Source organism: Equus caballus, chromosome 30 (genome assembly GCF_041296265.1).
Source record: "Equus caballus isolate H_3958 breed thoroughbred chromosome 30, TB-T2T, whole genome shotgun sequence".
Lineage (NCBI taxonomy): Eukaryota > Metazoa > Chordata > Mammalia > Perissodactyla > Equidae > Equus > Equus caballus.
The window spans coordinates 33,053,121-33,077,570 of NC_091713.1; the positions used below are offsets into that span (position 1 = coordinate 33,053,121).

Genomic DNA, 24,450 nt, shown 5'->3' on the forward strand with positions numbered 1-24,450 from the left:
CTGTCGTGGTGAATTCCTACCAATGTGTTCACAAGGTCATACGTTTTTATAAAATTTGCCATTAGTTGCCACTGCTGTCTCTGTCGCTCCTACTTCCTCTCTTTTACGTTTCCTGTCATGTGGCGACACGGGAAACACCATGGGAATTATATATTCATGATTTTGCATTCCTGTTTTTAAAAGAAAACTCCTCAAAATTGTAAAAGCTTTTGGCTTCACAAAACCAGCATCTGCTTCTAATCCAAGAAAGGAAGTTTACGATCATCTTAAAAGCCTCCCCTTCTACTTAGAATCAAATCCAAACTCTTTTCGACCCCTCCTTAGCCTGCACTTCCAATGTCATCTCATATCTCCCTCCCCCTGTCACTCCAGACTCCGGGCTTTACAATCTTTGATTTTTTTCCAAGATTATCAACATTTCTTTGCATAGATGCATTCCTCTATAAAGTAGATGTTTCAATCCCCTCCTGTATTCTAAGTCCTTGGATTCTTTTGTTTCTTTGAACACAGTTATACATCAAATATATTTAAAATATTTTTACCATTCATTTCATTATTTGGATTAATTCATTGGTGTTTTTCATGCTGAGATGAAAGCTCTTGAAATGCAGACCCATGTTTGTGTTTCTCACCATTTTCTCCTGGCCTATTTATAGCCCATGATAAGTGTTTTTTGACAGCCTGAGTGAATCAGATTTAAGCGGGACCGAGACACTGCTAAGCACGTCTACCTCAGCTCTCTAAGAAGCTCACCTGCATCTCTCTCAGAAGTCTCTCTTAGAAACTTTTCTGCTCCACCTAGTGTTCCTTCTGCTCCTATCCCCATGCACCACTCAATCTCAGATGACTGTGTCTCGTACTTCTTTGGAAAATAGAAACCATCAGCTCCTGCTTCTTCCCAGCATGACGTTTACACACTCATTTCCTTCCTTCCTTCCTCCTGTGAAAAGTTGGAAGTAGCCCTGTCTGCACCAAAGGCTGGTAATTCCACGGGAGCCCTGGTTCCCTTTCTCTCCCACCTTCACAGGGAACTATCCACCTCATGTGTTCCATCTCTGCCTGCTTCCCTCCCTACTCCATCCTCCCCAGCATTCAGTCCACTCTCATGTCTCCCAACTTTAAAACATAAATACTCCCTTCAGTGCATAATTTCCTCTAGCAATTTTCTGAAACTCCTATTGTCTGACACAGCCAACTTTCTTGAAAGAGTTCTGCCCATATACTATATGAAATTTGTTACTAATCATTTTTCTTCAGTAAATTCTATTTAGGTTTTGCCCTGTATACTCCATCGAAAACTGCTCCTGTTACAGTTATTTTTGGCATCAATGTAGCCAAATCCATCACACTTTTACACTCTTCAATCTGGACGTATCAACTGAATTAGACACATTCACTACTTGAATTATCATAATAAAATAATATAATTGGACTACAATTTCCTTGAGTTTATTATATGGCAGGCACTGTGGCAAGAACTTTATATGGATAATTTAGTCTATTGATCAACACAAGCCTTTGAAATATTTTGACAATTGTAAATATTAAAACACGTTACAGATAAGGAAGAGTAAACAAAGCTTCAGATAGTCTTGGTTGTTGACCTAAGATACCTGCTTAGCAAATGTTAGAATGGAAGTAGAACCTGGCCAGGCTGACTCCACAGGCTCCACTATTCATCATTCTGGTCTAGCTCCTCTTCCTTTAGTCATTTCCTTCTCTCCATATCTAGGACGACCTTCATTCCTACCCTTTTTTCTTCCGATTCTCAAAAGCCCCCTTTTTTCCATCTACTTAGCTGCCTATTGCTCTTCTGTCTGACACCTAAATGTTGGAGCACTTCAGGGTCCAGTCCTGAGCTCTCTTTTCCTTTCATTCTATATTCTTTTCCAATTTGATATCATCATTTATATGGTGGTAATCCCACAAGTATATCTCTTGGCTAGACCTACACATCTAACTGTGGTTTACATATTTGATTTTCATTGTCCATGGGCAGCCCAACCATAATGTGTCCAAGTCAAAAGTTGTGATGGCCCTTCCAAAACGCTCTCTCTCCTGCGAGAACCATGTCACCAAAAGGCATTGCCATTTACCTGCTTGCTCAGAAAAATCAAATCAATAAACATGTGAGTTGACCTCTTACACTTTCTTATTCATTTCATGACTTTAATGTTTAAAGTTTAAAACATTAAACTTTAATGTTTTAAGTTTAATGTTCAAATGTTTAACACATTGAACATTTCATAACTTTGCCTTTGCTTTCAACCACCAAAATGTATCTCATATCTCTCCTCTGCTCTGCGTCTCTCAGTCACCGTCGTATCACAATCCCCACTCTTTCTCACCCTACATGGACTCCTGAATCTTCTTTATTCACCACAAGCACAACATAAAGGAAAAGAAAACTTTCAAAAATCCAAGAAAAATTATATCATTCCTTTCCTTCAAACTCCTCTGTGGCTTTTTGTCAAGCGTAAAATTAATCAAGTTGCGAACATGCACTGAAACAACCTGGATAAGCCTTCCTTTGCCTCCTGTCCAGACTCAGCTCATGAGATTCTCTTGAGTACAATCCACCCCCCTGACTTTTCCCACATGTTGTACTTTTTCCAAAGCTTTGCACACACTGTTCCTTTGGCTTGGAACACTCTGCATCCACTCAGTTTTCCACAAATTCAAGCCCTACTTCTAACCCTGGAAAACAGACAGCTGGTCGGCAAACATTAAAGAGAGTCATGTCCTAGTCCACAGAACTTGTTCAAGCTTGGAAAATAAAGAGCTCCTCTAATGGCCTGCAGAAATGAACACTCAGGGTGGGAGGGGTAAAGCAGAAACTCAGGAGCAAAATAGCTGAGTGAGTGGTAAGAAATTAGAATTTTGCTAATGAGTGCCCAGTTTTAAAGAACATGAAAGTTTCCGTTTAGAATAACTAAAACAATTGTACTTTACTCACAAATCTATGGTGTATATGGCCCATAGGAAACATTACTTTAACACAACATGTAAAAGTATATTATGATCTTTGGGCTTCAAAACACCCTTTCTTCCCAATTTACATAAATTCAGAACGAGACACCTTGATTTTAATCATTGTTGCATAAAATGACATGACTATAGATGTTTCAAATTTGTTGAAAATGTTTCATTTGGAACAAATTTTGTTAATTTTGTTAATCCAGGAGAAAAGAAGACCTGAAAAAACAGTACTTACCATAACACGTGGCTGTATCAGACCAACCATCCTTACCACAAACTATGGAGCCTGTGGCGTGTCCACTTCTGCTTTCATATCCATCACGGCACACATAGTCCAATGTGTCATTGAGCTTAAACCATGTTCTGTCACTTTTGGCTCTGGCATTCTTAAATAATGGCATATCACAATATTCTAATGCATAAGAGAATTGATTTCTAATATTATTAAATGGACAATCTAACTGAGTAAGTTCCATCCTAAGGGAAAAAATAAAAAACCTTTCTCAATTAGTATATGCTGATAAATTAAGTATCATATGAAAAAATCTAAGGATATCAGTGATAAATCATTGTCAAACCTTTCTCAATTAGCATATGCTGATAAATTAAGTATCATATGAAAAAATCTAAGGATATCAGTGATAAATCATTGTCATGTAATCATTACACAAAACAAAATATTTCTACATAGCATTTTTCTCACCACTTAAAATCTCTGAAAGTTTACTTTAAGAATATTCTCCTCAATTCAACTATGCATATGCATTTATCCCACGTTATTAGTGAAATAGTCCAGTACATTGTTAGGATATCAGAATAGCATTTTGTGAGTTAGCAGTTATAACATATATGTCAGAGAAAAATGAATTAGTTGAATAAAAAGATTAATTTGGAACAATGCAAGTAACTTTTAAAATATTCTATAAAAGTGTGCATTAAAACATACTAATTTTTAAAGCTCATATGCTGACGCTGCTTTCCCAAATATTCTCCTAAATGCTGTATATCCTTTTATACTTACCAACATTAAATCTAGAGAGAATTCTATTGTTTATAATTAGTTATAGGAAAGTAAAATGTTAAAAAGTAGTCTCAATTTTCACTAACATGATACTAGAGTGATGTTGATAAAGTTTAAATAATTTATCTCAAATTTTATAATGTATGCACCCAGCAGTTTAAAGCTTTTTTAAAAAAAAGCAAAACTATACTGGTAAAACATTTATTTAATAGAAACATTTCCTCTTCTATAACAACTGTTATAAGAGAAAACTGATCACAATTTAGAATAAAACGAATTTGTTATGGAGGCAGCTATTAACATCTTTTTTCTTTGGCTAGTGCTCATAGTAAGCATAGAGATTGATAAAAATGAAACGAAAACGGTAAAAATGGATATTTTAAATACCTTCGTCACTTAAAGTGTATATGTTACATGCCATTTCAAAAAGTATCACTGTGTGGCTTTAGGGTAATAAGATAAACTGAGCAAATTGTTCTTAGAAAATCGCCATAAACATCCAGGTAGTAGGACAGGGAACTCTTTCAACACAGCAAAGTTTGGTACTATCTAGAAGTGTTTCTCAGTCTCCACCTATTAGATGTTGAGGAAGATTTCCTAAGGGAAAGGAGTTTTCAGAAGTGGACCTATCCTGTAGTATCAAATATATGTAAATTATACATAATCCAAAATTATGCCTTATGAACCCGCATCTTCACCTTAAAAAAACCTTTCATGCCTAGGAGCAAAGACTGTGACATAAAAGTCTGATCACCTAAAAGCAGACGCAACAGGCACAAAGCTCTCAGTAAATAACAAACGAGTTTACAAAGAATACGCATAGGGCTCCCCAACTAGTTTCAAAACCCCAGAAGGTCTTAAAGCGGAAAAACTTGAACTGAAATATGGACTGATATTCTACCCCACTAGTAATTAATCTTGGAAGGCAAAAAATTATACATTTTTCTCAAAGCTTTTTTTTATCTTTTCAAATGGAACCACCTTAGCCCCGCCCCCAAAGAAGAATTAAAGTGAAGTTTTGTACAATGACCATCAGGATAATGAAAACTAACATCATCAATTACTTACTAACGCATGTGGGTTGAGCTGACCATCCACTCTGCAGACATATAACTGATCCTGATGTTTTACCATCTGCTGTTACATATCCTGGTTTACACTTATATTGTGCCCGTTTATAGAAGGGATATGTAAAGTCAGGTTCAGAAATAAATCCATTCTCAATTTCTATATCTGATTTTGAACATGTTTCTAAAACAGAGGAAGCATAAGGAAAAGACAAGCACACGTCATTGGTAAAGGAAAACCTGGAAAAGTTCTAATCATTGACCTTCTTCTGTCAGAGAAAATGAGCTATGAGTTTCCAAAAATATTAAATCAAGATACTCCATTAAAAAGTCTTTGGAACAAAGCAAGATTTAAAATACTCAGAATCCAGAATCCCTTCTAAGAAATCACTAGAAATCTGTCAGTCTGATGGATCTGGAATCCTGCAGTATGCCAGAGCTCTCCTAGCAATGAGTCCTTTCCTGGGGCTTGCATTAAATTTACCTAGTTTGGATTTTTTAAGCAACCCCAGAACTCAGTTAAACAATTGGGGTATCTCAGATCAGGTGATGATCTCAGAGAATCTTCCACCATAGCTACCGTAGTCTTTGGCTCTGAGATTTTGAAATGTTGGTCATCATAATTGGGTGCATAAACTATATGGATATAAGGAGTTCAATGAAGATGACAAAGATAAACACATTCATTGATCTTCTAAGCCTAAAATGATGATTCCTCAAATTACATATAATTTAACTTAAAACAGTAAAAGTAGACTCCTGTCAGTTACTGTGTCTCCTCACTGAACTCTGCTTCATTTGTTAAATACATGTGGATAAAGAAGAAATAAAAAGAGAAGAGATTAAATATTTTGAACTGACTGATAATAAAAACATGTTAAATAAAATTTTGGGACTTGACACTAAGATAGTGCTGAGAGGAAAATTTTACCATTAAATAGATGTAATAGAAAAGAATAAAGACTGAAAATCAAGAATTGCTTCCATTTTAAGAGATTAGAAGAAGAAAAGCAAAGAAAACCCAACGTAAGTGTAAATTTGAAAAAAATAGAGAGATGTTGGTAAGATGGCAGAACAGCATGCTTTGACCTCACCCTCTCCCCTAGACACAGCAAATTAACAGCTATACGTGTATCACTTCCTTTTATTAGACATACAAAAACTCATTGAGAGATTCCTGCAAACCACAGGAGTGAGAAAATGCCAATATCTTAACTGGTAGGAGAAACTGAGATACACTCCCATCATAAGCCCCATCCCTGCTGTAGCACCATCCAGTCGGAAAGGAACACCCAACTCCCAGCTTCTACTTCAGGAGCAAATGGTTGGAAGCCCACATCTCCTGCCCCAAGTTTCCAGCTGCTACTCCAGGGTCTGGCTTCTAACTCTGTTGTCTCTGGGAGCTAGAGGCCCCCGCATTTGCTAGTCTCCGGGTGCCTACAGAGGACAAAGTATCAGTTATGAATGGGGGCGTGAGCACATCTCACAGTTCATCCCCAGCTGAGTGCTGACTTAGCAGGTGATAAGCCCAACTCCCAGTTTCTCCCTGGAAGGAGGTGGACAGCACATCCAGACCCCCAACTTTTCAGGCTGCTGCCTAAGGGACTAGCTTCTAATTAACTCATCTCTGAGAGTTGACAAAGATCACAATTTGCCAGATGACTAGGGGATCCAGAGAGCAAAATAATGGTTTGAAAGAGCAGCAATCTGAAGGTGTATGCATGCATTTGCCACAGCTGCCCTCTCTAGCTCAGGGCAGAGCAAGTGAAATGATAAACCCCAACTCCTAGCTTTATCCTGAGTACAGAAGGAACTGGACCACACATCTAACACCTCAAATGTTCTGCCTCCTCCTGGAAGGACTGGCTACTATCTCGCCTATCTCAGGACACTCATGGGACTGGAATTATTCTAGACTCCTGGGGAATGCTAAGTACAACACCAGTAGGTTGGATGAGTGCAGAGTTTTGAGAGGCACCTAGAATCTCTGGCTGGGCTGACTGATGATTGGTTCCTCTAAGATCAGTCAGAAGACCAGTGTGCCCACTCTCACCACATTTATTCAATAGAGTGCTGGAAATCCTAGGCAGAGCAATTAATCAAGAAAAGGGAAGTGAAGGGTAAATGGGCACATGTGTACAGTGATGGATGGCAACTTTCGGTCAGAAACATGAGGTAGTATACGCAGAAGTTGAAATAAAATAATATACACTTGAAGTTTAAATAATGTTATAAACTAATGTGACCCTTTTAAGAAATTTTAAAAATAGCACGATAAACATATAAATAGATAAAAGGAATCCAAACTGGGAAGGAAGAAATAAAATAGTCTTTGTATGCAGACGACATGATCTTATGTGTAGAAAATCCTAAAGTTTGAACAAAGAAGCTGTTAGCACTAATAAATAATTTCAACAAATTTACAGGAGATAAAGTCAACATGCAAAGATCAGTGGCATTTCTATACAGTAACAAGAAACTATCTGAAAAAGGAATTAACAAAACAATCCCATTTACATTAAGAGCAAAAAGAATATAAACTTAGGAATAAACTTAAATAAGTGAACAACTGATACACTGAAAATTACAAAACATTGATGAAGGAAATTAAAGAAGACAGAGAAATGCAAAGATATCCAGTATTCACGGATTAGAGTCTTCAATATTGTTAAATGTCCATACTATCTTAAGTGACCTACAGATTCAATGCAATCCCAATCAAAATCCCAATGGCATTCTTTACAGAAATAGAAAAAACAATCCTGAAATTAATAAGTAACTACAAAAGACCCCAAATAGCCAAAACAATCTTGAGCCAAAACAAAGCTGAGGATATCACACTTCCTGACTTCAAAATATATTATAAACCTACATTAATCAAAACAGCATGGTTGTGGCATAAAAACAGACAAATAGATCAATGTAAAAGGATAGAGAGCCCAGAAATAAATCCACACACTTGTGATCAACTGATCTTTATCAAGGATGCCAAGAAAACCCGATGGGGAAAGGATGGTTTCTTCAGCAAATAGTGCTATGAAAACTGGATATCCACATAGAGAAAAATGAAACTGGGCCCTTATCTTACAGCATATACAAAAATCAGCTCGAAATTATTGTATTGCTGTTAATTTCTCCTCTTCAAACATGTCAATATTTGCTTTCTATCTTTAGGAGTTCTGATGTGGGGTGCATATATGTTTAAAATCGTTATATTTCCTGTTGAATTGACTTTTTTATTATTATACAATGACCTTCTTTGTATCTACAGATGGTTTTGGACATAAAATCAATTTTTTTCATATAATGATAGCCACTCCTGCTTTCTTTTGGCTGCCATTTTTCAAGACATATTTTCTCCCATCCCCTCATGTTAATTCTGTGTCTTTAAGTCTAAAGTGAGTCTTTTATAGATAGCGTACCATTTGCTCTTGTTTTTTACTCATTCGGGTACTCTATTCTCTTAATAGTTGGGCTTAATTCATTTACATTAAGTAACTGTTGATAGATGAGGACTGACTTGACACTTTGCTAATTGTTTTCTGCTTTGCAATAGTTTTTTCAGTCCCTTCTCCTCTTGATGTCTTCCTTTGTTATTTGATTATGTTTTGTAGTTATTTGCTTTAATTCTTTTCTCCTTTTCTTTTGCATGTCTATTACAGTTTTCCCCACTAGGTTTATGGAAGTATAATTAACAAAATCATATATATATATTGTGTACAATGAGAGAATTTGGTACACATATACACTGTGAAATGATTCTGTAAGTCAGGTTAATTAACACATCTATCACCTCATATAGTAATCTTTTTTTTTTTTTGTAGTTGAAATGCTTAAGATCTACACTCATCGAATTTCAAGTATACAATACGTTACTACACACTATGGTCACCATTCTGTGCGTTAGATCTCCAGAATTAGCCATCTTATAACTGAAGGCTAACACCCTTGGATCAGCATCTCCCAATTTCCCCCACTCCCTAGCCTCTGGTAAACCCCCAGTCTACTCTCTGTTTCTATGAATTTGACTTTTCGTTCTTTTTTCTTTTCTGATTCCACATATAAGTTTTATCAGGAAGTATTTGTCTCTCTCTGGCTAGACACAATGTACCCTAGGTTCATCCCTGTTGTTATAAATAGCAAGATTTCCTTCTTTCTCCTGTTTGGAGAAAATATATAAATATTTTCCATCATATATATATAGACATATATACATATATACATGATGGAATGTTATACACTGGTATATATATATGCACTGGTGTGTGTGTATATATATATATATATACACCACATCTTCCTCATCCATTCATCCATCCACAGACACTTAGGTTGTTTCCATGGCCTGGCTATTGTGAATATTGCTGTAGTGAAAACGAGAGTGAAGATAGCTTTTCCAGATGCTGATTTCATTTCCTTTAGATACACACCCCAAAAATGGATTATATGATAGTTCTATTAAATTTCTGAGGAACTTCCACACTGTTTTCCATATGGTTGTAACAAGTTACCTTCCCACCAGAAATGTACGAGTATTCTCTTTTCTCCACATCTTCGCCAACACTTGTAATCCTTGGTCTTTTTGATAAAAGCCATTCTATCGGATATGAGGTGATATCTCCTTGTAGTTTTGATTTGCACGTACCTTAGGATTAGTGATTTGGGGTACCTTTTCATGTACTGGTTTGCTATTTGCATGTCTTTTTCAGAAAATGTCTATTCAGATCCTTTGCCCATTTTTTAATTGGATTCTTTATTTAGGCATTGAGTTCTCTAAGTTCATTATCAGATTTTTTATTAACCCCCTATTAGATATATGGTTTGCAAATATTTTCTCCCATTCCGTAGGTTGCCTTTTCATTCTGATTTGCTGAACAGAAGCATTTTAGTTTGATGTAGTCCTATTTATTTGTTTCAACTTTTGTTTCCTGTGCTTTTGGTGTCATATGAAAAGAATCATTGACAGATCAATGTCACGAAGATACTTGTCTATGTTTTTTTCTAGGAATTTTATAGTTTCATATCTTATATTTAACTCTTTAATAGATTTAGAGTTAATTTCTGTCAGTGATTTAATATAGCGGTCTCATTTCATTCCTTTGCTTGTGGATATCCAGGTTTTCCAACACCTTTTACTGAAGACACTGTGTTCCCATTGCGTATTCTTTGCACCCTTCTTGAATATGGGTTGTGTATATCTGCATGGGCTTATTTCTCACCTCCTGATTCTACTCTTGATCTCTGTGTCTATTTTAATGCCAGGACCCTACAGTTTTCACTATTATTGCTTTGTAATGTAGTATGAAATCAGGACGTGTGGTGTTCTTCAGGACGCTTTGTTCTTCTCTCTGAAGATTGCTTTGGTCATTTGTGGTTCCACAAGAATTTTAGGACTATATTTTATCTTTCTGTGAAAATGCCAGTGGGATTTTGATAAAGTTTGCGTTATCTCTGTAGGCGACTTTGGGTAGTATGGACATTTTAACAATATTAATTCTTTCAGTTCATGAACATGGGATATCATTCCATTTATTTGTGTCTTCTTCAATTTATTTCATCTATGTCTTATAGATTTCAGGTTACAAGTCTTTCACCTCCTTGATTACATTTATTCCTAGATATTTTCTTATTTTTGATGTGATTGTAAATGATTGTTTTCTTAATTTCTCTTTCTGATAGTTTAGTGTTAGATGCGAGTTATGTTCATACGTTGATTTTTGTCTCCTGCAGCTTTAATGAATTCTTTTATTAATTCTAACAGTTTTTTGTGCAGTCTTTAGGGTTGTCTAAGCATAAGATCACGTCAGCTGCAAACAGACACCATTTTACTTCTTTCTTTCCTATTTGGAGTGACTTTTATATCCTTTTGTTGCCTAATTCATTTGGTTGCGACCTCCAGTACTATGCCGAAGAAAAATGATGAGAGTGGACATCCTTCTCTCTTCCTTTATCCTTGAGAAAAAGCTTTCAGCTTTTCACCATTGAGTAAGATGTTAGTTGTGGTCTTCTCATACATGATATATATTATGTTGAGTTACGTTCTTTCAATACGTAATTTCTTGAGAGTAGGGATTTTTTTTTTAATCATAAAGGGTGTTTAATTTTCTCAAATGCCTTTTCTGCATCTATTGAGACTATAATATGTATTTTACCCTTCATATTGTTAAAGTGGTGTGCCAAGTTTTTGCATTTGTTGAACCATCCTTGAATCCCATGGATAAATCCAACTTCATCACGGTATATGATTCTCTTAATGTGCTGTTGAATTCAGTTTGCTAATATTTTGTTGATCATTTTTGCATGTATCTTTATCAGTGATATTGGCATAAAATTTTCTTTTTAGTAGTATTCTTGTTTGGCTCTGCTATCAAGGTAAGGCTGATCTTGTAAAATGACTTTGGAAGTGCTCCCAGCTCTTCAATTACTTAGAATGGTTTGAGAAGGATTGGCATTAATTCTCCTTTAAATGTTTGGTAGAATTCAGTGAAAACTACTAGTCCTGGGCTTTTCTTTGTAGGAATGTTTTTGATTATTGTTCTAATTTTACCTTCCTTGTCATTGGTCTGTTCAGATTTTCTATTTCTTTATGATCCAGTCTTGATAAGTTGTATGTTTTCATGAACTTATCTATTTCTTCTAGGTTATCCAATTTGCTGGTGTATAATTATTTAGAATTGTCTCTTAGGATCGTTTCTAATTCTGTGGCATCTGTTGTAACGTCTTTTCTTTCATTTGTTATTTTATTTATTTGATTGCCTCTCTTTTTTCTTAATCAGTCTTAGATTCATCAATTTACCTTATCTTTTTCAAAAAAAACCTAAGTCTTAGTTTTGTTGCTTTTTAATATTTTTTCTGGTCTCTATTCCATATATTTCTGCTCTAATTTTGGTTATTCTTTTATTTTCCTAACTTTAGGCTTAACTGTTCATTTTCTAGTTTTTGAGGCTTAAACTTAGATTATTTATAGGATTCTTTTCTCTTTCTGGCATCTATCACTAAAAACACCTCTCATAGAACTACTTTTGCAGCTCTCTAGTATGTTGTGGTTTCTTGTTTCATTTAAGATGTATTCTGATGTCCCTTTTTGATGTCTTCTTTGGCCCATTCTTTTATCAGGAGTGAGTAGTTTCATTTCCACATATTTGTGAATTTTCGTTTTCCTTCTGTTGTTGATATTTAATTTCATAAAACCATAGTCATAAAAGATAGTCAGCATTAGATTAATCTTCTTAAAAGTTTTACGACTTGTTTTGTGATCTAATGTTTTATCTATCCTGGAGAATGTACTGTGTGAGCTTCAGAAAACATATACTCACCTGCTGTTGCATGGAAAGTTCTGTATGTGTCTTTTAGGTCCATTTGGTCAAAAGTACATTTCAAGTTCGACATTTTCCTATTGAATTTCTCTGTGGATGAGCTATTCATTGTTGAAAGTGAGGTATTGAATTCTCCTACTATTATTGTATAGCTGTCTATTTCTGCCCTCAGATATGTCAGTATTTGCTTAATATTTTTATGTGCTCCAAAGTTGGATGCATACACGTTTACAATTCTTTTGAGGATTTGGCCCCTCCATCATTGTATAATGGCTTCTCTGTGTCTTGTTACTATTTGACTTAAAGTCTATTTCTCTGATATAAGTTTACCTCCCCCCGGGCTCTTCTGGTTTCCGTTTGCACGGAGTGTCTTATCCCGTCCCTTTACTTTCAGCACATCTGTGTCCTCAGAGCTGAAGTGAGGCTTGTAGGTGGGGCATAGTTGTGTCTTTTATTTTTTATCCATTCATCCCTCTATATCTTTTGGGTGGATAATTTAATTCACTTACATTCAGAATAATCATTGATAGGTAAGGACTTACTAATGCCATCCAATTAATTGTTTTCTAGCTTCTTTGTAGTTCCAATGCTCCTTTCCCTTTCTCTTGCTGCCTTCCTTTGTGAATTAATGACTTTCCATAGTGCTACACCTTGATTTCTTCCTCGTTATCTTTTCTGAATCTACAATGGGATTTGCTTTGTGGTTTACATGAAACTAACATACATATCATAGATAAGTTTAAGCTGATGGCAAAGTCACCTTGTTTGCACGCACGAACTCTAACCTCTTACTCCTCTCCACATATTTTGTCACAATTTACATATTTTTATATGGAGTATCCATTAGCAAATTATTGTAGCTATAATTATTTTTAAAACTTCTGTACTTTGATCATTCTATTGGAAATAAGTGTCTTTTACACCACCATACTAGAGTATTTAAGTATTCTAAGTGTGACTATCTGTTTACCTTTACCAGTATCTGATTTATCTTTAAACGTTTTTATGTTAGTAAATAATGTCTTTTCATTTCAACTTGAAGAACTCCTTTTAGCATTTCTTGCGAGGCAGGTCTAGTGTTGAGGAATTTCCTCAGCCTTGAATTGTCTGGTGACATCTTTATGTCTCCTTCCTTTCTGTAAGACAGCTTTTCTGGGTAAAGTACTCTTGGTTGGCAGGGTTTTTTTTAATTTGGTTTTTAATTTCATCGCTTTCAATGTATCATCCTACTCTCTTCTGGTGTCAGGGTTTCTGTTGATGAATCTCCTGATATCATTATGTGGGTTCCCTTGTATGTGGGTTTTTCTTTTTTCTCTTGCTGATTTCAAAATTCTGTCTTTGGTTGTGCCATTTTTATTAGTAAGTTTTGTAAATGATGCTTTTGCTAAATCTGTTTAGGGATTTGTGAGCTTCTTGATTTTGATAGTCCATATCTTCTCTCAGATTTGGTAAGGCCTCAGCAATTATTTCTTTATATAAACTTACTGCCCCTTTCTCCAAGTCTTCTCAGTCTGGGACCTTCTCAAGGCCTAAAACGTTTCCCTTCAGAAACTCCCATAATTCATGTAAGCTCTCGTCACTCTTGAACGTGGTTCTTTTTCTTTTGTTCTCCTCTGACTGGAACCTTTCAAATAAGCTGTCTTCTACTTGACATATGCTTTCTCCTGTTTGGTAAAATCTGTTGTTGATGCTCTGATTGTATTTTTCATTACATTCATTGTATTTTTCAGTTCCAGAATTTCTGTTGGTTTCTTTTCATGGTTTGTGCCTCATTGGTTTCCTGATTCTTTGACTGTTTTCTTGACTAATGTCTATCAGTAGGCTCATTTATTTTGCTACATATGTATCAAGAATCTTTTATATCCATTCGTACACACTTGGAAACAATAAAATCAAATAGGCCCATTGGCAAAAGAAGAAGTCGAGATAAACATTTTGTCACAATTAATGTAGATGTGTCTTTGCAAATCATAAACGTATTGGGATCTCAGATCAGTTTACTTACCAACACGGATGCATCTGGGAGGAGGGGACCAGCCATTCTCTGTACATGTCATTAAGCTCTGCTGATCTGGAAGACTATAGCCAGAATAGCATTCCACTTTTACAGATTCACCCTGTAAATATGTTCTTCCCCAATATGGAAACTTTCCATTTTCCAAGTGAGTAGAAGTACATTGTCCTAAGGATCATAAATAAAACTTTTAAGAACCCATACATTTGGCAAAAATACCAAATTACCAACTTTGTTTGCAATATTTAAATTGAAATGAATAAGCATCCAAAAGTAATATAGAACTTAAGAAAAACTAACGTTATTACCATTTTTTTAAAAAGAAAAATTAATAGTCAACATTATTTACTTTCAGTTTTATGACTAAAATATGTATAAAAGATATAGATATTCCTGTGAAGTCTCTATCTTTATCTCTCATGTGATTTTCATGAAAATCTCCTTCTGAAAGGAAAGATCTATACTGGTCATTTTGGCCATAGAATTCATCTTTGGCCTTATTTTTTTCATGTAAAACTTAGTTCTATTCCCCTATGTGTTTTTCTCTCTCCACTCTTTGAAATATCTCTACACATACAATTATAAAGAGGTTTACTTACTGAGGCATGGTACTGCTGGTGACCATCCTTCTGCTCTGCAATAAATATAACCCCCGCGATAGTTTGAAGGAGTCAAAAAATTTTGATTACAGTAATAGTAATAATATTTTCCTATAGGCACTGGAAAGTATGGTTTATAATAACGTTCATCATATAGATATCCATGTTTTATTTCTGGAAAATCACAAGGCTTCACTTGCAATATAAAAACATAACAAAATTAGTATAAATAAATGTTTTATCTTAGTAAAAAAATCAAACTAGAGATGAATTATTTCTTTGATGAATTATATTCTCTTACTAGTATATTTACACTCATTGCACTAGAGTTTCTAGGACAAGAAAAGTTATAAAATTCAGATGACTGAGGTATATAGGGAATTCTTCGGTAAAGAAGATAAAATTATGGCTTGTGTGTCATACGATATATAAACTTATATTAAGACTCTCCGGAAGAAAACTGTACAGACTCATTTAATGACTTTTCCTTGAGTACATGCATCCTAGCCCTGGTTGATTCAATGAGCATCTTGGTTGAGAGATGGAAGTACTGGTTTTATCACTCAGCTCATCTGTCTTCTTTTCCTATTTTTCCCATTCTCATCAGAAATCAGAGCCCTGTCTTTTCTTCTCAGACCAACTCAATGTAGGATGAGAGTGAGGATTTTTGGTGTGGTGGGGTTTTTTTGGATTAACATTCATTAGTTTGTTTTCTACTTATTGGAAACAACGTGAGAGGCAGAGAGAAGAACAAAAATTTTCCATTGATCACTTCAGACAGAAAAATAACATTCTTATTCATGCCTCCAATCAGTCATTGAGGCAAGTTTCCCTTTCTGTCTTTAACTAGAGAAATGAAGTAGGAATATTTCTTAAGTTCCAATTAGTTAAGATTATAGTAAACATTTGATTGCTTATTTCTAATTTTATTGGAGAATGAGATGCTTGTTAAGATGTCTTATAAATACTTTTAAATGAGATATACTATAATTACAATTTGTTGATTTAATCTATTAAATACTTTTAACATTTATGTTTAAGCACATGTTGTTCATGTAGTGATCAATTTCCTTTTTTGTTTTATTGGAGAAATTGTTCAAATTGTTTCAACACACTCATTATGTGGACTATAAAGTTTGGATCCTTGCATATACTAACGTCTTCCTCAAAGAGGTACTAAAGATAAGAAAGTACCAAATAGAAGTCACAGAGCTGAGAAATACAATAACTAAATGGAAAAATACAATAAAAGGATTCAATATCAGAGTAGATAAAGCAGAAGAAAGGATCAGTGAAGTCAAAGACAGGGTAATGGAATTCACCCACTTAGAACAGCAAAAAAAAAAAAAAAAAAGAATAGAAAAAATAGAAGAATGAAAAAGAGTGAAGATAGCTGATGGGACTTATGGGAAACAAAAAGCAGACAAACATTCACATAATAAGAGTCCCAGGAGGAAAAGAGAAGGAGAAAGGGGCAGAAAATTCCACAGGAATAATGGTGGAAGACTTCCCTACCCTGGAAAAGGAAACAGTATCCACTTTCAGGAAGCAGAGAGAGCTCCACATAAGTTGAACCCAAAGAGAACCAAACCAACACACCTTATATTTAAAACACCAAATGTCAAAGACAAGAAGAGAACTGTAAAAGTCACAAGTGAAAAAAACTTGTTGTACAAGTGAACCTGCATTAGACTATAAGCAGACTTTTCAGCACAGACTTTGCATGCCAGAAAGGAATAGCACAATATATTCAAACCACAGAAAGAAAAAAAGCTGCCAACAATAATACTCTACTTAGAAAAGTTGTCCATCAGAATTGAAGGACAGCTAAAGAATTGTCCAGACAAACAAAAGCTAGAGGAGCTCATCACCACTAGCCGTCATTTATAAGAAATGTTAAAAGGACTTCATTAAGCTGCCATGAAACAGTGCTAATCAGTAACAGGAAAACATACGAAAGAATAAATTTCACTAGTAAAGGTAAATATAAGGTAATTCAGAATAATCTAATGTTCTAAAGGTGTTGGGTTGATCACTTAAAAAGTTAGTACAAAGATTAAGAGGCAAAAGTAGTAAAAGTATAACTGCAATCATTTGTTGAGGTATACAAGATAAGACTTAAATTGTGACATCACAAATGGGTAAAAATGTAGGACTTTAGAAGGAAATCAAATTTAAGTTGTTATCAAGTTAAAATACACTGTTATAAATGTAAGATATTTTATATAAGACACATGGTAACCACAAAGGAAAACCTATGTTAGCTAAATAAAAGTAAAAAGAAAGGAATCTAAGCATACTACAACAGAAAGTCATCGAATCACAAAGGAAGAGAACAAGAGAAGATACAAACAAGCGAGGAATTACAAAACAGCAAGAAAACAATTAACACCATGTCAAATGGCAGTAAGTGCATACTTATCAATAATTACTTTAAACATAAATGGACTAAATTCTCCAATCAAAAGACACAGAGTGTCTAAATAGATTAAAAGAACAAGATCCATCCACACTCAGCCTATAGGAGACTCAATTTAGACATAAGGACACACACAGACTGAAAGTGAAGGGACAGAAAAAGATGTTCCCTCCAAATGGAAACCAAAAGAAAGACTGGGTAGCTATGCTTCTATCAGACAAAGTAGACTTTAAAGCAAAGACTGTAATAAGAGACAAAAAGGACATTACATAACGATGAAAGGGTCAATATACAAAAACATATAATATTTGAAAATATCTATGCATCCAACATAGGAGCATTTAAATGTATAAAGAAATATTAACAGACCTAGAGGGAGAAACAGACAGCAATGCAATAATAGTAAGGCACTTTAATACTCCACTTTCATCAATGGATAGATGCTACAGACAGAAAATCAATAAGAAAACATCAACATTAAATGACAGATTAGACCAGATGGTCTTAACAGATATGCAGAGAACACTGCATCCAAAGGCCACAGAACACACATTCTTCTCAACTGCACATGGAACAGTCTTCAGGATAAAGCACAAAACAATTTAAGTACAAAACAAGTCTTAATATAGTTAAGAAAACTAAAATCATCAAGTGTCTTTTCCAACCACAATGGTATGAAACTAGAAATCAATGACAAGAAGAAAAATGGAAAATCCATAAATACGGACATTAAACAACATGCTGCCAAATAACCAATGGGTCAAAATAAAAATCAAAAGCAAAATCAAGAAATAACTTCAGACAAAAGAAAATAGAAACACAACACACCAAAGTTATGGGATGCAGCATAAGCACTTCTATGAGGGAAGTCGAAGCCATAAATGCCTACATTGACAACAAAAAATAGGAAATAAACAAACTAACTTTATATCTCAAGGAACTATATAGAGAAGAACAAACAAAGCCCAAAGTTGGCAGAAGGAGGGGGATAACAAACATCGGAGTGGAAATAAATGAAATAGAGACAAAAAGGCAATAGAAGAGATCAAGAAAACTAAGAGCTGGAATTTTGCAAAGATAAACAAAATTGACAAACCATTAATGCACTCACCAAGATAAAAAGATAAAGGCCTCGAGCAGGCCTGATGGCCTAGCAATGAAAGTTCAGCACTCTCTGCTTCAGCAGCCCAGGTTCAGTTCCCAGGTGTGGAACTATGCCACCACTCATGTGTCAGGAGTCACACTGTAGTGACAGCCCACATAGAAGAACCAAAGGAACTTCAGCTACATACAAATATACTAGGATTTGGGGGGAGTAAAAAGCGAAGAAAAAAGGAAAAAGATTGTCAACAGATGGTAGCTCAGGACAAATCACTGCCTGCAAAAAAATAAATAACTAGATAAAAAGAAAGAGGACTCAAATAAATAAAACCAGAAGTGAAAGAGGAGATATTCTCACTAATACCTCAGAAATACACAGGATCATAAGAGACAACAATGAACAATTATACCACCAAACTTGACAACATAAAAGAAACAGATAAATTTCTAGAAACACACAACCAACCAAGACTGAATCAGGAAGAAACAAAAAATCTGAACAGATTGATCAGTAATAAGGAGATCGAATTAGGAATCAAAAACTTTCCCAAAACAGGGGCTGACCCCGTGGCTGAGTGGTTAAGTTCGCGGGCTCCGCTGCGGGCGGCCGGGTGTTTCATTGGTTCCAATCCTGGGCGCGGGCATGGCACTGCTCATCAAACCACGCTGAGGCAGCGTCCCACATGCCACAACTAGAAGGACCCACAATGAAGAATATACAACTATGTACCGGGGGGCTTTGGGGAGAAAAAGGAAAAAAATAAAATCTTTAAAAAAAAAAAAAAAACTTCCCCTAAAAAAGAGTCCAGGACAAGATGACTTCACTGGTGAATTCTACCAAACGTTAAGGAAGAATTAATGCCAGCTCTTCAAAAAAGTGGAAGAGGAGGGAACACTTCCAAACTCATAGTCTCAAACTGATTCCAAAACCAAACAAGGACACCACAAGAAAAGAAAATTACTGGCCAACATTTTGATGAACATAGACATGAAAGTCCTCAACAAAATGTTAGCAAACCAAATTCAACAATACATTAGAAGGATCATAAACCATGATCAAGTGGGATTTATTCCAGGGTTGCAAGGATCGTTCAACATTCCCAAATTAATCACTGCAATATACCATGTTAACAAAACTAAGGATAAAAATTATAGGATCACCTCAATAGATAGAGAAAGAAGGATTTGACAAAATTCAGCATTTACTTTACTCTCAACACAGTGAGTATAGAGGGAATTAACCTCAACATAATAAAGGCCATATACGCTAAGCCCAGAGCCAACATCACACAGGTGAAAAGCTGCCTCCTCTAAGATCAAGAAGAAGACAAGAATAGCCACGCTTGACATTTTTATTTAACATGGTATTGGAAGTTCTAGCTACAGCAATTAGGTGAGAAAAAGCAACAAAGCATCCGGATTGGAGAGGAAGAAGCAAAACTGTCATTATTTGCAGATGACGTGGTATTACACTGCAGAAAACCCTAAAGAATCCATCAAAAATATGTCTGAACTATTAAACGAATTTGGTAGATTCATAGGATAAGAAATCAATATACAGAAATCAGTTGCATTTCTATACACTAAAAATGCATTATCAGAAAGAGAAATTAAGAAAGCAATCTCAATTCCAGTTACATCAAAAGACTAAAATACCTATGAATAACTCTATCTAATGAGATGAAAGACCTATATGTTGAAAACTATAAGACAATGATAAAAGAAATTGAAGAAAACACAGAGAAAGATAGTCCATGCTCATGGATTGGAAGAATTCATGATGGTAAAATTTCCATATTACCCAAAGCCCTCTACAGATTCATAGCAACCCCTTTCAAAATTACAATGGCATTTTTCACAGAAATAGAGCAAACAATCCTAAAATTTGTTCTGATCCACAAAAGACTCCAAAAAGTTGAAGCAATCCTATGAAAGAAGAACAAAGCTGGAGGATTCTTGTTTCCAATTTCAAATTATATTTCAAAGCTATAGTCCTCAAAACAGTATAATAGTGGCATAAAATCAGACACATAGATCAGTGAAAAAGAATAGACAGCCCAGAAATAAACTCATGCATATAAGGTCAATTAACTAATGACAAAGGAGCCAAGAATATGTAGTAGGGAAAAGACACTCTCTTCAACAAGTGACTTTGGGAAAACTGGACAGCCATATGCAAAAGAAAGAATCTGAACAAAACAAAACAAACTCAAAGGGGATTAAAGATTTGAACTAAGACCTGAAACCATAAAACTCCAAGAAGAAAACAGAGAGGGTAAGGTCCTTTACATCAGTCGTGGAGATGATTTTTTTGATTTGACATCCAAAGCAAAGGCCAGAAAAAACTGAAAATAAATGAGTGGGACTATATTAGACTAAAAATCTTCTGTACATCAAAGGAAAACATCAACAACTGAGATTCTCCCTACCAAATGGGAGAAAATATTTGCAAATTATAAATCTAATAAGGGATTAATACCCAAAATACATAAAGAATTCATACAATTCAATAGTAAAAAAAAATCTAATTAAAATTTGGCCAGAGGATCTGAACATTTTCTTAAAGAAGCCATATCGCTGGCCAACATGTACATGAAAAGATGCTCAACACCAATCATCATCAGGGAAATTAAAATCTAAAGCACAATGAGACATCACCTCACACTTGTGAGAACAGCTATCATCAAACAAAAGAGATAACAAGTGTTGATGGGGATGTGGGAAAAGGGAACCCTTGTGAACTGTTGGTGGAAATGTAAACTGGTGTAGCCACTATGGAAAACGGTATGGAGATTTCTCGAAGAATTAAAATAGAACTACCATATGATCAGCAGTTTAACTTCTGGGTATTTATCTGAAGGAATGAAATCACTATATCCGAGTCTGTAATGCCATGTTCATTGCAGCATTATTTACAGTAGCCAAGACAGGGAAGCAACGTAAGTGTCCATCGATGGATGAATTAATAAGGAAAATGTGCTGTATATAGACAATGGAATATTATTCAGCCATAAAAAACAAGGAAATCTTGCCTTTTGTGACAGCATGGATGGAACCAGAGGGCATAATGCTAAGTGAAATAAAGCCAGCAGAGAAAGATAGGTACTGGATGGTCTCACTTATATGTGGAATCAAAAAAAGCGAACTCATAGATACAGAGAACCAGTTGGTGGTTGCTAGAGGCAGGAGTTGGGGGGCAGGTAGGCAAGATGGGTCAAGGTGGTCAAGAGGTACAAACCTTCAAGTTACAAAATAATTAAGTCATGGAGCTGTAATGCACAGCATGGTGACTATAGTTGTATCTGCATTGTATTTTTGAAAGTTGCTATGGGAGTATATCTTAAAAGTTGTCGTCATAAGTGGAAAAATGTGTAAACGTGTGGTAGGATTTTTAACTAGACTTCCTATTGTGATCATTTAGCAATATATACAAACATCAAATCATTATGTTTTAAATCTGGAACTAATATAATGTTATGTGTCAGTTATAACTAAGTAAATAAATACTTTCCTTATAACTGATAAATATTGATGGCTGTTTCTTACTGATAATAGCTGTCTCTTCAAGGGTCTCATGTTTTGAAAATTCATTTTGGACTTACCCCTAGAATTAACATCGAGGCCACTGACCTGTTATTTGTATCCATTGCATTTTTCATTCATGCAATATCCAGTCTAAGTGGGTTCACTTTTACAATGAACAGTGATATATAAAGAAAAGGATTATAGTTGTAGAGACAGAAAACACTTGGAAAAGGGCAGAGGAAACATCCCCAGAAATAAAACAGTCTGTTGAATTGAGTGGCATTTTGTTCCGTGATGGTTTTAGAAAATTCCACAATGTCTTCAACACAGCTCCCTCCAAAAAGGGAAGCCTAATTCCTCTCCCCTTGAGTGTGCTGGACTCAGTGACTCACTTCTGAGGAGCAGGTATGGCTGAAGTGACAGTATATGACTAAGTCATAAATGGGATAGAGGCTTCCTTCTCTCTCTCTCTCCAATCACTGGCTCTGGAGAAAGTTAACTGCCATTCAAGCAACCTATGGAGACACCCATGTGATATGGACCTGAGGCTTCTACCAAAAGCCACGTGACAAATGTCACCAGTGTCCTCCAATGTCCAAATCCAAAACTCTCTGTAGTCCACATATCACAGTGAGTGCTGTGTATTACTGGCTCCTTAATTACTTGTTAAACTGCATAGATATAAACCTGTGATATTTGACACCGTTGATCACTGACTCCTTGAAGTTCTCCAATGCCTCACGTCCTTATGTTCTCCTTCTCTGTCTGAACAGCACTATTTTATCTTACTTATTTTACTGCTGGTGGCTCCTCTTCCTCTGCTCTTCTTAATTTGCAGGACCTACGTGCTTCCAGGTCTCATCTCCTACCACGTTTCTGCTCACTCTCTGTCCTACCAACACGATAGCCTTCTGTCCTGTCTTCACACAGATCAAGCTTATTCCTATCATCTGCACTTCCTGTTCTTTATTTCTGAATGATTCTCCTCTAGATCTTCATACTGATTCTTAACACCATTTCAGAAACATCTTCCCTGGAGACCCTCCAGGTATTTTGTGAATGGATATCTAGGCTTCACAGTTGGTTCTACAAGGGTATTTTCCTGGTTCTGTTGTTTTCCTCTTCACATTCTCTGTGTGATTCAAGACACTTCCATGATAAAAAGCTACCACTGTTAGGCTAATCACTTCTTCAGTGCGATCCAAATCCACCTGTCCAACTGCAACTTCACACTGGACAGGTCCATGTATATAATTCAAAGGCATATTCTACTTCTTATACATCAAACTAAATCATCATCCTTCTCTCCATAGAAGAAAATATACACAGTACACTTTTTGACATTGGTCTTACCAGCATTTTTTCTAGTAAATGTCTGCTCAAGCAAGGGAAATAAAGGAAAAAATAAACAAATGGGACAACATCAGACAACATAGGGTCTGCAATGCAAAGGAAACCATGAACAAAATTAAAAGACACCCACCAACTGGAAGAAAATATTTGCAATTTATATATCCAACAAGGGACTAATTTCCGAAATATATAAAGAACTCATACAACTCAATAACAAAAAAAAAAAAAACAAGCTGATCGAAAAATGGACAGAGGATACGAACAGACATTTGTCCAAAGAAGATATACACGTGGCCAACGGGCATATGAAAAGATGTTCAATGTTGCTAATTATTAGGGAAATGCAAATCAAAACCACAAAGAGATATCTCCTTACACCCATCAGAATGGCTATAATCCACAAGATAAGCAATAACAAATGTTGGAGAGGATGTGTTGAAAGGGAACACTCATACCCTGCTGGTGGGAATGCAAACTGGTGAGGCCACGATGGATAAAGGTATGGAGAGTTCTCAAAAAATTAAAAATGGAAATACCATATCATCTAGCTGTTCGACTACTGGGTATTTTTCCAAAGAACATGAAAACATAAATGTATAAAGATATATGCACCTCTATGTTCATTGCAGCACTGTTCACAATAGCCAAGATGTGGAAGCAGTGCAAGTGCCCCTCAAGGGATGAATGGATAGAGAAAATGCCATACACACACACATACACATACACACACACATATACACACACAATGGAATACTACTCAGCCACAAAAAAGACAAAATCCTGCCATTTGTGACAACATGCAAGGACCTTGAGGGTATTACGCTAATCGAAGTAAGCCAGACAGAGAAAGACAAACACTGTATGATTTCACTCATATGTGGAAGATAAATGACACATGGATAAGGAAAACAGACTAATGGTTATCCGAGGGGACGAGGGGGAAGCTAAAGGGATAAAGGGACACATACATATAATGATAGATAAAAATTAGACTATTGGTGGTGAACACAACGCAGTCTGTACAGAAACTGAAATATAATAATGTACATCTGAACT

At 35.6% G+C, this 24,450-nt stretch overlaps 1 protein-coding gene across 15 annotated transcripts in view; it reads right to left on the reverse strand.

Annotated features, from left to right (window-relative positions):
- Window positions 1-24,450, reverse strand: part of LOC100146849 (complement factor H) — an 84,088-nt gene that overhangs the window by 23,710 nt on the left and 35,928 nt on the right. For 2 of the 15 annotated variants that reach the window (XM_023632611.2, XM_070255811.1), the window contains exons 2-5: window positions 14,997-15,191; window positions 14,389-14,565; window positions 5,069-5,251; window positions 3,215-3,391 (exon numbers count right to left, since the gene is read on the reverse strand). In XM_023632611.2, the coding sequence (XP_023488379.2) occupies window positions 3,215-3,391; window positions 5,069-5,251; window positions 14,389-14,565; window positions 14,997-15,191 (732 nt within the window). Of the gene's footprint in view, window positions 1-753; window positions 1,333-3,214; window positions 3,392-5,068; window positions 5,337-14,325; window positions 14,566-14,996; window positions 15,192-24,450 lie in introns of those variants that run through there. The other 13 variants (XM_070255816.1, XM_070255820.1, XM_070255813.1 and 10 more) reach the window with 9 other exon arrangements.